This window comes from Colius striatus, chromosome Z, assembly GCF_028858725.1.
Source record: "Colius striatus isolate bColStr4 chromosome Z, bColStr4.1.hap1, whole genome shotgun sequence".
NCBI classification, from domain to species: Eukaryota; Metazoa; Chordata; class Aves; order Coliiformes; family Coliidae; genus Colius; species Colius striatus.
In genome coordinates this window covers 50,997,983-51,012,882 of record NC_084790.1, presented here as the reverse complement: position 1 = coordinate 51,012,882, position 14,900 = coordinate 50,997,983, and the positions used below count along the sequence as shown (strand labels likewise).

Genomic DNA, 14,900 nt, shown 5'->3' with positions numbered 1-14,900 from the left:
AGAATGGGAGGGAGAGCATTACTCCTTATGGGGCCCAAGCTTATGCTTGGTAGACCAAACCTGTGTGAGGGCCAGCCACCCATTCACTGCACAATACAGACTTAAAAGAAGTCCTTCAATCTGGTTTATGTGCAGTTACTGCTTTCAAAAGAGGGAGACAAATGGCATGCTCTGGATTGTAGCAAAAGTTGATGCTGATGTTGTATTCTATTTATTATGAATGTGACACTGTACTGAAGATACAGGATGTATGTATTATATCTATATATATAATTTAATATATGGTGTATAGATTTTGGTTTGTCTACCTCTGTCTGTTTTTCATCTTTGAAGTTGCCCGGAGCAAGAAGAAGAAAGAAAAATGAGTGAGTCTGATGAAGACAGATGTATTGTTGAGGCTAAAGCATCCAGAATTCAGAAATGTCAAGGTCTGGTACCTTTCCTGCCACTCTGAGAGCTGCAGTATCCTGAAGATTCAGGATGAATGAATTATGTGTCCGCAGTGGCTGATGGGTTCAGGCAAAATCACAGCGGAGGGAGCTGCGATGGTCTCATGATATAATGTCAGCCTATTGAAAAAGAACTGATTTTTTTCCCAAACACTTTATAGTTTTGCTACATTACTGTGAGGGGAAAGAAAAGGAAAAAAAAAAATAATAGAATCATAGAATGGTAGGGGTTGGAAGGGACCTTTAGAAATCATCTAGTCCAACACCCCTGATAAAGCAAGTTCACCTAGACCAGGTCGCACAGAAACATGTCCAGGCAGGTCTTGAAGACCTCTGAGGAAGGAGACTCCACACCCTCCCTGGGCAGCCTGTGCCACTGCTCCCTCACTTTCACAGTAAAATAGTTTTTTCTTATGTTTAAGTGGAACTTTTTGTGTTCCAGCTTCATCCCATTACCCCTTGTCCTTTTGCTAGATACAAGGGAAAAAAGGGATGCCCCAACCTCCTGACATCTACTATTTATCGACTTATAAATACTAATGAGATGACCCAAATGGATGCTTTTTGAATAAACACTGAGTTTCCCAGATTAGTGTCAAGGCCAGGTAGTTTGTGGAAATAGCTTAGGTCTTCAGTATTTGTGTGGTTTTGTGCGTGTTTATGGTATTCCATCTTTTGCTGCTATCATTTTTATCTCCAAATATAGCTGATAGGGATAAATTCTGCTTTCTTGGTTCCCCTGCACCTAACTGTAATATCTTTGTGCTGCTGTGAGGAGAGAAATTTCAGCAACAACAGAGCTTCAGGGAAGGGGATCCTCTGCTGAGAGCAGGTGTTCCTCTGATGTTGAGGCACTGAATCAGTGCAACTTCTGTTGTGACTGCTACAGGAAGTAGCTGAGGCCTTCAGAGTGCAGCCAAGGCCACCTTATCAGGGTGGGGCACTGGCCCGGCCCTCTGCCAAACTCTGTGCCAGCTTTCTGTGGGCTGAATTTGATTCCTGACCACCTAAAACAGGCCTAGCTTCAGTGAACAATGTCTGTGTGGTGTAAAGGTTAGAAGTGTAAATGAGGAACATGCTTTACCTGCAGGATGAAAAGATATATTAATACAGTGTTCAATTTTGGTTGACAGAATCACTGAGTAACCAGGACCAGCAGATCTGTAGTTATTTGGAACAGAAGTTGTGTATCTATTCAGAACTGGGAGATATGAATGGGTTTGAGGATGTTCACATAGCACCTCACCTCCTTGTCAAACCTGATTCTGGAGAAACTCCACAGGCTGCTTCATTGGTGGCAGCAGCACTCAGAGAAGGTGAGTTTGTATGGGAATGGAAGAATGGAGGTAGCTCTTCACATGGGCAGATGTTTCAAGATAACAAAGGGCAGCTGTGTTGCCTTGTGCTGCAGTTCTGTCAAGTCTCAAGAACTGGCAGTGTCAGAACTTGGCAAAGGACATTGAAGAGAATTCTTTCAAGTTTATACTTGTCAAAGGCATGAGATGGTACCTGCCAGATTGTAAGATAAGGGATATGTTTAGTGCATAATGTCATACATAAACAGACAGGAACATGGTTTTAGGTTGTACCTGAGGATTACTGTCTTAGCTGTCCTTCTTGTAGTACAGCCCTGTGAAGCCAAGCACAGGGTGCAGTATGAGATTGCATCTGGTCCTTTGACTTTCCCCTGCCTTTTATGTTTTGATAATGGATCAGAATCACATAGGCTCATATACAGACCAAACTGCAGATCTACCAGGACCAAACTTGGCAGAGTTTACCAAGAAACACCTTCTAGAATTGTGATAGGAACGGCATTTTTTCTACATTCTAGCTAACAGAGAGGTGACAACCTTGGGCCTACCTATTGTGCTGTCCTCCAAACAAAAGAAAGGAATAGTGTTTGTGGATACCTTGCCTAGTTGGAAGTTCAGCTAAACTACTGCTAAACCCAGCTGAAAAGAGTCCTGGTAAACTGAGTTATATCCAGAATGGGCCAAATGCTCTTTGAAAAGAGCTATGAGATTTTAGCATCACCTACATTGAGGGTTAATAAACACATTTCAACTGATAAAGTGGCAAAGGTTGATCTCCATCATTGTTATGAGGTCAGAGAGCCTTTTATTGATAAAACTGATGAAACTTGGGTAGGGAATGTAAGTCAGTGATGCAATAGTAAATGTCATTTTAGCTAAAATGGCAGCCTATACTTACACACTTCATTCTGCCTGGTTTTAATTTTAATTTGCTCTCATGTTAGTGTCTCAAATTTCAGGACTCTTCATCAGTGTAAGGAATTTATTATTGCCTACACTGTAGGTTGTGCAGACCATTTTCCAAAATAGAAATGCTAAGTGCCTGAGCTAATAGCAGGCTATAGAGGAATAAAGCATTGCTTGTAGTACAGAGATATTGACAAAGTGAAGCAAATCCAGCAAAAGGGCACCAAAATGATTAGGAGGCTGGAGCAGAGGATGTCTGAGGAGAGGCTAAGATAGTCTGTTCAGTCTTGGGAGAATAAAGCTTGATGGGATCTCATTGCAGTCCTCAGCTGCCTAATAGGATGTGAAGGCACATGGTGATAGGATTGGAGGCAATGAGCCCAAGTTAGGATCTGGGAAATTCCAATTAAATGAAAGGAAAAATGATGCACTGCAAGGATGGTCAAGAACCAGAACAGGTTGCCCAGAGAGGCTGTGAAGTCTCCATCTTTGGAGACGTTCAAGACTTTGCATAGCTCTGAACAACCCCTTTTAGTTTGACCGGCTTTGAATAGGGCATTGGACTAGGTGTCCTTTGAAAGTCCCTTGCAATATAAATTATTCTATGATTCTATGTCATTGATTTATGCCTTAGGAAGCTATTTAAGGGGCCTCTGTAATTCTGCATATTTTCTTCTCTAGTTGAAAATCTCCGTGTTGCTGTAATGACATCACAAGTGAATGAAACAGACAGATCACCAGAGGATAGCATTGAGGAATTACATGAGAACCATAGATTTAGTGCCAATGAAATCTTGGAATCTGTTCCTGATGGTGAGTAAAAATTGATGCTTTTACATATTCAATGTGCTAAAATAATTTATACCGCATTGCTTTTTTGGAAAGCTTGCTCTTTCAGTCTATGCTGAATCAATAGCAAGTAATGTAATAAAAGTTGTGTTTGAGCAAATGCTTAGATAGTGTAAATTGTCATATAACTTCATTAGCGTAAATGGATGGTTTGCATCCACAGCACCTTTTCCATAGCACATGCCTGTGTTTAGCAATAGTGAGTCCAATTTGTATATCTCTGTATGCTTTCTTGATATTGTTGCTCAGCTCCACAGCAAATCTGTATTGCAGCACAGACCATTGCCCAAGTTAGTTAATTTTTATCAGAAGACATGAAAACGAGGCTTGACATTCCACTGATTTCAGCTGTAAAAGGTATCATGGATCTGTAAAAAACAATTTTGCAGAGCATTCTTAGTGAAATGCCTATACTTATCTCCAAACTTTAATAAGTAGAACACTACTAATTTTTAAGGTAGGAAAACTGTATTGTCCTGACTGTGCCATCCTGTCTTCCAGATTTGCTTTTCCCCAGCCTAGAATCTGTGATATAACTGTAATTACGTAGATCCCTATTTGCAGCATCCTATAAGTAGGTATAAAAAAGTGTATCCTTTGTTTCTGTAGTTGGAATATACTTTGAAACTTTCCTCTTGGATTTTATTTGGGCTTTTTTGGTTAGATGCAGTAATGAAAGAAGCTGAAGAATTGTTTGAAGTCGATCTTGGTGCTGAAAAAGAAGTGGCAGCTGCCAATCAAGAGGAGAAGGTACTGTAACCAGTTTTTCTGCCTGTGTTGCACAGCACTCTGGGCACTAGGAATGTAATTCTTTTCTAGATTTTCCTGGGGTTCCAAAACACCAAGCATGAGATAGGCACATTTCACCCAAATCCAGGTAATTCAGTTTAATAGAAGTCACTGCAGTTAATGAATATTTAAAATAAAAAAAATCATAATAATCCAGACACAGAACCATTTTCCTGACAGGCTTACAGATCAGTGGGTTGTAATAACAGCCACAATGTTTTTGTACCAGTGGTACAGGCCACTTAAGAGCCTGGTTGTCTGCTGTCGTCACTCAATACATCCGTCTCTGTGGAGCTGACAATAGTATTCCCTCTACTCCTTCCTATTCACAGGATGATGAGAGTCTGCTGCAATGAGAGTGACCTCAGCTAATGCAAAGAAGACATGCATTGGGATAACTTCATCCTGAGAATATACACATAAAATAGGATGGATAGTCTTACACCAGCTTGCTTCAGAATTTTGAATTTAAGCAAAATGCAGTAATTAGAGAACAGAAGAGAAACTGCCCATTTTTGAAGTCCTATAGCTCATAAGCAAATCTCAGATAAAAAGTTGGTTCTGGGCAAAATTGAGAACAGCAAATTTCAAGTAGCAGCAGCAGCAGTGTTTGAGTAAGAGCAGTATGAATTGCTGGAAATAAAGTGAACTGTAATTGTGGAATCCTTAGGTGGAGAAACAGGATCGCAAAAGGAATAAATGAGAGAAAAGAATAGAAGATACATGACTTAAAATGGGAAGCAAAGTCTTCTAGAAAAGGAGATACTTAGCATTGGCATGCTCTCTTTGCATCAGACATGAAGAAAGGTTTTTGGGCATGAAACCTGGGGGTGTTTTTTTTTCCTAGCTATTTCTGGATGACTCTTGCTAATAGACTAATCTTCCTGATAACCATGCCTCATGAGGTTCAGCTCTCAGTCATCTTACTTAGCAGACTACTGTCTTAGGAGAGAGTAAGAGTGGAATATGAAGACAGTGTGAAAAGAAATGGGACGAAAATAAAACCCAAGTGAGGGAGCAGAGAAGCTAAGTGAGGGGAAACAAGATAATGTAACAGAGGATAGAGGGAGAGGCTCAAATCTAGTCCATTGAAAGTTCCAGTAGCTCCACATGAAAACATTGACATCGGGCTGATAGAGAAGATAGAGCCGGGCTTTTCTCAGAGATGCACAGCAAAACTGTGAGTGTCCAAAACTGCAGGTTGCAGCAGGGGAAATTCTGTCTGTATTTAGAGAAAAAAAAACCCTCTTCCACTCTTAAGTTACTATCCTGGTCTGGCCTGCTGTAAGGGCAGAACTGATTACATCTTTCCGTGTCAGAATCAGACTTACCAGGAGGTGGCAGAATGAACAAACAAATCAGGCAAGACAAGAGCTTTCAAAGGCAGAGGATGGTCTCCTGCCTGCTCTGTGTGCAGTCCTGCCGTTGTGGGGTGGCAGCACCGGGCCCAAGCCACCTAGTCTCAGAAATCTAGAGCTGGAGCAATGGGGGTTAGATACTGAACAAGCATCGAAGGGAAGAGTGTTGCCTGTGGAACATGTGGAATGCCAAACGGGCAGCTGTGAGAGGTGGTCCCTATGTCTTCCGCTGCATTCCTGCCTTATATCTCCAGGGGCTTCTCTGCGGCACTGTGCATGCAGCCTACCCTTGCATCTTACTGTCCTCATCACTGCTGCTTGCTGCCCTGAACCAAGGTGCTAGAGAGCAGCAGCAGGGAGGTGGCAGTGGCCCGCAGCACAGATTAAACAGCTGAATGTGTTGCTTTGGACCTGGCTGGGCTTGGAGGGCTTGTCATAGTGGTGAAGCTGCAATGCTGCTGTAAACCTGTGTAGCTCAACTAAACCTGTTTTGGGATCATCCCCCAGTGCTCAAGTGGTGCTGCAGTGAGGAGATGACAGGCGCTCGGGCTGTCTCCTTGCCACCTCCTTGGCCGCACCAAAGCTAACTAAGCCTTCAATCCCCCTGTACACCTCCTTTATTAAACTAAAAAGAGCTTCAAAAACTGAAAGGAACTCCACTTTTGTTTAGCACGTGGAGTCTCCTTTTATCACTCTTCCTCACCCTGCCAGCATCTACTCCTCTTCTCTTCTCTTGGCCTTGCTCTTCCTCCTTGCCCGCTACTCAGCATAGTGATTGCAGAGCTCCTTTATGCCAATCCTTGTGGTGTACAGAGGCATCCATGAAAAGTTCTCTGCTTCTCACGCAGAACTGAGCAGTTATGTGGCTCTTGGGTGCTCGTGAGAAGGGGAGGAAGAGAGGGTGAAGTTGTGGATAAGGAATGGAGGGAAATAACTGAAGGGAGATAATGAATGGAGGAAATGACATGGCTAGTGCTACCTTTCCCCCTAGCTTGTCTGTATTGAGCTGTGTTTTGGGGCCTGGCCTTTTTCATCTTCATTTTCAGTTATCACAGCTAAATGGAGCAGCTGCTTTGCTCTCTGTGGTGAAAAATGGGTCTCAGTAGAGAACTTAGAGGAATCAGAGAGAGAGCAAATATTGCCTAAACCCTCCTCTACTTCTCTCAAAAAAGAAGGAAAAAATAATGCAGGAAGTGTTTTTGGCATAGCCTCCGAAGGGATTGTGTTTTATTTCTCCACTGTTTCACCTTATCTTTCTCAGAGGAGCTGTTCTTCATGCTGAACATATTATGGGTGGCTTCACCTCATAAATTTAGAAAGCTTCTTAGGAAAAGAGAGCAGGGTGGAAGTGTGAAGTGGCAGAGCCTCGCTGCAGTGGACAATAGTAACCACACTGGTGTATTCTGCACAGTAATGCGGGCACACAACCTTTGCTCAGTGTCTCACAGCACACCTAAGGCATTTGCCGTAACCTGCCGATGTGACTTCTGCTGACTTTTTGAAACATTAATATTTCTATTTTTGAAGAGTCTTGTGTGGTTTTATCTTACTACAAGTGATATAAACCCACCGTGCTACAGAAGTCTGGTTACTGTATTTCAAAAGTGTCATGGAAACAAAGAATGAATGGAAAAGTCTTTTCTGTGTAGCATTAGTCACAAGGGGATGAAATATTCTTGTTTTTACAGTTGTGCTTAGAATCTCTTGTGATTTCTACTGAAATGGCAGTGTTGACAAATTATTAGTTTTCTGTCTTTTTTCACGTATCCACAAAAAGGTTTGACTCAGCACTGCATGTATTAGTGATATGAGTGTCTCCACTAGTTAAAAAAAAAAATTAAAATTACCTAGATGATATGATTCTAAAGTTGAAACATAAAGTTTTAAAGCAACATGTGTTTATTTTAGGGAGGAAATGTGAGTTTCCCTGGATCTATGGGGACAGAGGTGAGTTTATTTAAACCCTAGACAGAATGTAGTTACTATTAGTTAACAGTGGTCAAACCTTTGAAAATCCTTCTCTTTTACATTTTAGATTGTGCAAGCAGTCCAGAACTTAACCCGTCTCTTGTACAGCATACAGGTGACTACTCCATTGATAACTTTGTAGCAATTAGTCTTCAGAATTTACTTCTCAGGCTTTGTTTTCGTGTTGCACTACTGTGACATAAGTTGCCATATGTTTTTATGGTAATTTCTTTCAAGTACCAAGGGTGTGTGCACAGTCCAGAAATCTAGGGAGAAAGTAAAATGATGACTTTAACTGAAGACATTTCACATACAGATTTCTGAAACTGTAGTTCAAAATACTGAAAAATTTTGGTTAGAATTCTCTCCTGGCCACTAGTGAACAGTACCTCTGTCACTTAGGTAGCAAACTCAATCCGCTTTAGATATTTCAATCTTAACTAAATATTGTGTACATTCTGCAGGGCCTTAGTCTGAAGGTTTGCCTCTTTTGTTTTAGGCTGTATTTTCTTAGTTAGGTACAGTTTTATAGTTTGTTTTGAAATATTTCACTTGAGTAAAGATTCTGTGATTCTGTGTGAGTATGCTCAGTTTTTAGGCCCTCTTGATATTGGCATATTTCATAATAATTCTGCAAACCTTGGCTTAGGAGTTAAGTGGATCAAAGCAATGCAAAAGCAAAATAAAAAGCTTGTGCTTTAGGCATTATTTCTGAAAATTTGAGAAACAGATTGCTTAGTACCAGAGAAGAGGTAAAGTAAGGCTTGGGATCATGCCTTAATCATTCAGATCATTGGCAGTTTAGGTGCAGAGAAACAAGAAGAGGATCCTGTCCTTGCCTTGTTTACAAATCACTGGAACTGATCCAGTACTGGAGGAAGGGCCAAGAAAAGTGAGAACAGCACACTGCATAAAGTTGAAAACTCTTTCTGGGATGGATGGCATCGGGTAATGGGGCTGTGGGAATTCTCTGGGAATGTCTGCTGAAGTAGATTCCCATGTCAGCTCTTGAAGATACGCTATGTAATAAGTGCCTCAGCAGAGTAGGGCTTTCTTGCTTTTCTTTCTTTCTTAATCCTAGCTATTTCTTTTTGTGTCATTGGAGAATGTCACAACCTTTAACGTAAACAGTGTCACAACATCCTTCTGAAAGACAGAGTATAGTACTCTTGGTTGTAAACTATCAAACCATCAAAACCGAAATCATCGCCATTCCTCAGATTTCTGCCTACGCAGATACCTCGGTCAGGCATATGTTGCATCGTGGTCCTGGTGACATGGCTATGTTGGCCCTTTGCCTGGAGAGCTGATGTTGTAGAAGTGCGCTGTTGCAAGTTAGCAAGGAGAGCCTTAGGGTTAGAGCGAGCTGTTCTGGAAACAGTACCATTTTATCTATATAAACCCCATCTGTGTTAGGAATACTCAGTTGAGTGTAGCATTCTCAGTTCCTTCATGTCTCCTTTAACCATGAAAAATAATTTTGTTCTGTGTATCTTAATGTTCTTTGACAGAACAGGATCCCAGCTGTAACTGAAGTGCATACACACAGCTGTAACATGCACTTGGATAATAACACCAAGTGTAAACCAGAAACCATATTAAGAGCACTTGAAATGGTTGAGTGAAGGTATAATGGTAAAGGCATAAACACAGAATTTTCTCTACTTGCATTAGGAATAACCTCACCCAAAGTGCTGATATTATAAGAGTCTAAAGCATTTTTGTATAATGTTTCTATGTAAAAATGCTAACAATTTCAACACTTGTGTCTGATTCATTTTGGTGTCCAGGCAGTGATTACTATCCAGGACAGCCACAGAGAGCTCCACAGGTTACTCCTGCAAGAGAATGAGAAGACTGGTCAAGGCCATGGTTCTCAGCTAAACCTCCTTCTGGAACAAGAGAAATACCGGAATCTGGAAAAACAAAGGGTGGAACTGGCCAACATACACAAACTGAAGCAGCAATTTCAGCAAGAGCAGCAGCGGTGGCTGCGTGAATGCAAGCAGCGCCAGCAGGAGCAGGAGACAAGGGAGGGCTGGCTGGCACAGCAGGACAGGGAGTGCAACTGCCAGGAGGAGCTGCTGGAGAGGAGCCGACAGGAACTGGCGCTGCAGCTGCAGGAGTACCAGCAGAGCCTAGAGAGGCTTCAGGAGGGCCAAAAAATGGTGGAAAGAGAAAGAGACAGCGTGAAAATGCAGAAGCAGCTCCTCTGGCACTGGAAGTATGGTCAAAAAAGTAGCCTGTTGTCATCCACAGGGAGCTATGAGGTATGTGATTCCCCACAGTAGTTACATCTCCCACTGTAGACCCAGAGAGATTTTCCTTGATGAGTAGACTGATACATCTGAGTTGTGTTGGTTGAAACATAATGAGTGAGCTTGTGGGAAGCTGAGATTCAGGCATATCCAAGGACTTTGTTTGAGCCTCCTGAAGTTTAATCAGGAAAAGTGCAAAATCCTGCCCCTGGGAAGGAATCAGCTGCATGCATCGCTATATATACTGAGGGTCACCCAGCTGGGAAACAGCTTTGCAGAAAAAGGACCTGTGTGTCCTAGTGAATACCAAGTTGAACATAAACCAACAGTGTGCCCTGGCCACAAAGAAGGCTAATGGTCTCCTGGGCTGCCTTAGGTAAAGTGTTTCTAGCAGGCCAATGGAGGTAGTCCTTCCTCTCTACTCCAGCCACCTGGAGTATTGTGTGCAGTTATGGCTCCTTGGTGCAAAGGAGATGTGGAGCTATGGGGTGAGGGAGAGAAGAGGGAAAGTGAGTGTCCAGTGAAGGGCCACAAAAGTGCTGAGGGTCTGAGGCATCTCTCCTGTAAGGAAAGGCTGGGACCATTCAACCTGGAGAAGAAAAGGCTCCTGAGGGGTTCTTATTAATGCATGTATAAAGACATAAATGGACGGTGTAAAGAGATTGGGGCCAGGCTCTTTTCAGCAATGTCCAGTGACAGGACCAGAGAACACAGAAACACAGGAGGTTCCCTTTCAACATCAGGAACTACTTCTTTTTCTGTGAGGATGACTGAGCCCTGGCACAGATTACCCAGGGAGGTTGTGGTATTTCTGTCCTTGGAAGTACTCAAAAGCTGTCTGGACCTGGTCCTAGGCAACTTGTTCTGGGTGGCCCTGCTTGAGCAGAGAAGTTGGACCAGGTCCGTTCCAGAGGTCCCTTCCAATCCCAACCATTTGATGATTTTAAGCTCGGTGCCCTACAGAAACAAAACTAAAACCAACAAATATTAAATTGAGGAGATGGAAATCATGAGAATCTGTGTTTTATTCTACTTTGCTGCCATGTTTGCAAGATACAATGTGTCTCCCACTTCTCATAAGAAAGCTAAATTATTGTTATGCTTGAAGCATATAAAGCTTTTTTATTGAAGTCTTTGACTGCAGTTCTTGTTCCTGGACAGCAGCACAGTCTCCAGTGAGGAAAAATGGCTGCTCCAGGAGTGGAAAACACCAGGCTGCCATGAATGCCAGTTGTCAGGACCTTCAGTCCAGCACTCCTGAAACAAGCAACTTCTTAGGGAATGAAGTTGGTGTGTGGCTCCATTATTGACAGTATAATTCTGGGAGATAGCCATAATTAGAGAAGGCAATTTAAAAGTGGCTCAGAAGTTGCTTAAGCATTTAATACTAAAAATTGTATACTAAAAAGTGTTTGTTGAAGGTGAAGGATAGAGGCTGACTCTGAACTCAGCTGTCTGGGAGCTCACCTGCTGGGTGGAACCTGGCCTCTAGTGCTTGCCTTAATGAGTATGGTCTTGATTTCCGTTACTGTTCTCTAATAAAGCACCTAAAAATCAAAACAGTTTGTCTGGCTTTTGCATATATTGATAGCTCACTGACCCACACAGATTTGGGATTTTTTCACCAGGTTTTAACAGGAAAATTTGCAGAGCTTTTCTTAAAGCCATTACCTCTCTAGTTTTGCAGCTGGCAACTGATCCATAATGGGTAGTGGGCAATCCTTCACCTTCTCATGTGTCTAAGCCTGCACCTGCATGAGAAGGTGAAGGATTTGCCTCTGACCACCCTCCTTTTCATCTGGCTTCTGTTATCAGCATATGAATGTGACTTATACTTGCCTAGCCTGAACAACGAAAGCACTTACTAGTGTAGCTTACGGTACCATTTTTTTGGTGGGTTGTTTTGTTTTGTCTTTTTAATTTCAAGTAAGCGGCATGGTTTTGGATGCATTCCAAGCCTTAGTATCATCTTTGTTCTGTGTTTTTCACTATCATACTCCTTACAACATAGAGCTGACTGAATGGTTGCCAGTCAGCCAGTATTGCCAGCCCGTTGTTTTTGCCATTGCACTGGACCTAACTATTTGCAGATGACCAAACATTGTAGTAATTCACACCACTATTCCTGCTTTTTTTGTGAGCTTGGCCTTCATAAAAATCTGCTTTGCCAGCCCCTGGAAGCCATGGCTACTTGCTGGATGCTGTTCTCTATGATGACCTGTCTATATGAGGTACAGTGTTACTTTTTGGATTGCAATGTACACAGATTTACATATGTGAAGTGGTGCCTCGTTGAACCATGGGGCAAAATATTAACCACCTGAAAGGAGTCATCAGTCTCAGTGCATCCCAGATAGTGACTCTTTGTTATTTGCTATCTTGCAGTAATTACTGAGTTTTCCTGTGTTTTGAGGTAAGCTAAGGCAAAATCTGTGAGGTTGCCACTGTTTGTTCCTGAGCACACATCCAATTGAACATGTTTGGAGGTTAACGCCCAGGAAGTTAGGTGACTATTTGCTATGAATCCCCATTCTGTCTGGCAGTTAATATTGTGTATTCTGGTATAAGGATTTTTCAGAACGAGGCTTGTAGTCATATGGTTTAATTTTAGGTAGTCCCACCAGGAGCAGGGAGTTGAATTTGGTGATCTTTATAGGTTTCTTCCAACTCTAGGTATTCTGCGATTCTGTTGTTGGGCAAAGCTGAAAATGCTGTTCTGTGTTTTGTTTTGTTCTGTGTTTTTTGTCCCTTTCTGCAGATAATGGAATATAGTCAATCAGACAGCTTACATGGCCAAAATACATTCTACTTAAATGAAGCTGTAGTGTCTGAGTCTCTGGGCAGTTTCAACAGATCAGATTCTTCTCTGGTTTGTGAGGATGGTGTGTATGGGCTGAACATCTCAAATTCTGATATGGCAAAGACTAGTGAAAATCAGGTGAAGCTGAAAATGGACCCTTCTTGCCAGCCAATGTTAACCAGTGAACTGTGGAAATCCACTGATTCTTACCCACAGATGTCTTTTTCCTGCAAAAGCAATGAGGATGTCTTTAATAACGGTAATTAACATTTTATTTAATTAACAAGTAGTGTGGACAATTTGCCACCTCTCAGAATGAAGAGTCCTAGGAACGGAGACAGCTTTGTAGCAGCAGAAGCAATATATTTTGCTAAAACATTTGCATGCCACTTTGCAAGCTTGTTGAGAGTACGTGAAAAAATGAGCAGAACAGTAGTACAGAAAACTTGAAAAAAACTCCACAACCCTGCTGTTTGCTCTGCATTACAGTACTTGGAATGTTGTTCTCTCCAAATCCTTTCCCAGTACCTTTTTTTTTTTTGTGAGCTGAAGTCACTCTTGCTGTTTCAAGTGCATTTTATTGACTGTTTTAGAACATATGTGCATTACTTGATGATTTGTAGTTGGAATAGCTTTTGATTTACCATCTTAAAATAATAATCAGTGGTCAAACACCCTCTTCTTTCTTCATTGAGAATGCAATGAAGATATCTTGAAATACCGTAGTTGTGGAAAGAAAATTACATCACTTCTAAGGATAATATGATCTTTAACAATAAGTTTCCATGTTAGTAAAAATAGCTCTTACTGCATGACTTTTCTTTATTCTTGTATTTTACCAGAAACCCCAAAGACGTGTAGATTGCATAGTAGTGGCTATGAAAATAAGTGGAAGAAGCCACCTGGGTACGGTATTGCACTGAAAATTCCCTGAAGGGCTTAAAAACATGCTAATGAGAAACTCTATAAACTATCAGGGTTTTATTTCTTGAGTTGCATAGTGCTAGTATTAATCTGGCTTGGTATCTTCATTCTTTCGTTACTGTGAGAGTTGTAGTGCAGCATGTAAAAACACAACAGGTAGAAGTCTTAGAAGTCAATGGTGCCCTTTTGGTGTAACAGACTAAGTAATCAGGTGGGGTTTTCCTGCACAGTTGTGAAATCCAGGTAAGATATGGTAAATCAACACTGTAGCGTTACCCAAGCCCCATTTTTCTGCAGCTGGCAGTGCAGGATGGCTTCTGTCTTTTCACAAGCTGTGTGTAGGCCAAGTCACAGCAAAGAACAGTGGGCCGCAGGATCAGAAAGCGGAAGCATACTCAGGTACAATGGTCTTTTTAGGTCACATCTTGAAGTTCAAATAAAAAAGTCCTTCATTAAGGAACTTGTTCTTTGTAATGTATTAAGCAAGCATCCACTACAGCCCTACTAATCTTTGGTAAGTGGATTGCCAAAATAGCATTTTATATTCAAAGGTAGGGCAGGCTAGTCTCATCAGCACAATCAGCAAACCAAGCTGATTAGTAAAAGAGATTAGTGTTTCTAAAAAATGCCTAAATAATTAGCCTGGTGAAACTTGTTCTAGTTTGACTGAAGTTGTTGTTTTACTAATAAGTTAGCTAAGCTAGTGCAAGTTTGAAAAGGAACACATATGTGGGTTTAAAGCTCTCAAAAGTGGATTAGCTTGCACTGGCAAGTGTTCAGGTGCAAGCTAACCAGGATACTTTCTATTGAGCCCACATGAGAGCATCTGGTTTAATTAAACTGGCTTGTACCAGTTTAATTGCACTGATTCTATGATAAACTGGTGGAGCTCATGTGCGTAAAGATGCCCTTGATCCAGCTTTGTGTTCAATTGCTGTTCCTGCATCTTGTGTAGACATCCTTATCGTACCCTGGTAACAGGGCAGCAGTGTAGTCCCAGCAGCTTGAGGATCCGCACTGGTTACAAAGCCTTCCCAAGAGGTAGACTAATGGGCTAGTGTAAGTGTCTCTGGCTAAGTAATGTCCATAAAATCTCCAGTTACTACCTTGACTGAGTCACAACGTGCATTTGGCAAAGCGGTACAGCAAACCCTTGCAGCATCCCAGTGGTGCAGATGGTGCTGTGAAGCCCCCTAGCATGTTGCTGAGAGCCTTTCCCCAGAGATATGTGCCATCACATTCCACAGTTGCATTTGTGATTTGAAGGGTGACAGCTATTTTAT

At 41.8% G+C, this 14,900-nt stretch overlaps 1 protein-coding gene across 1 annotated transcript in view; it reads left to right on the top strand.

Annotated features, from left to right (window-relative positions):
- ARHGEF28 (Rho guanine nucleotide exchange factor 28) overlaps positions 1-14,900 on the top strand; it is a 126,699-nt gene that overhangs the window by 95,762 nt on the left and 16,037 nt on the right. The window contains exons 28-35 of the mRNA XM_062017778.1: positions 334-428; positions 1,583-1,765; positions 3,353-3,484; positions 4,185-4,270; positions 7,576-7,614; positions 7,703-7,750; positions 9,426-9,905; positions 12,652-12,952. Coding sequence (XP_061873762.1) covers positions 334-428; positions 1,583-1,765; positions 3,353-3,484; positions 4,185-4,270; positions 7,576-7,614; positions 7,703-7,750; positions 9,426-9,905; positions 12,652-12,952 — 1,364 coding nt within the window. The remainder of the gene's footprint in view (positions 1-333; positions 429-1,582; positions 1,766-3,352; positions 3,485-4,184; positions 4,271-7,575; positions 7,615-7,702; positions 7,751-9,425; positions 9,906-12,651; positions 12,953-14,900) is intronic.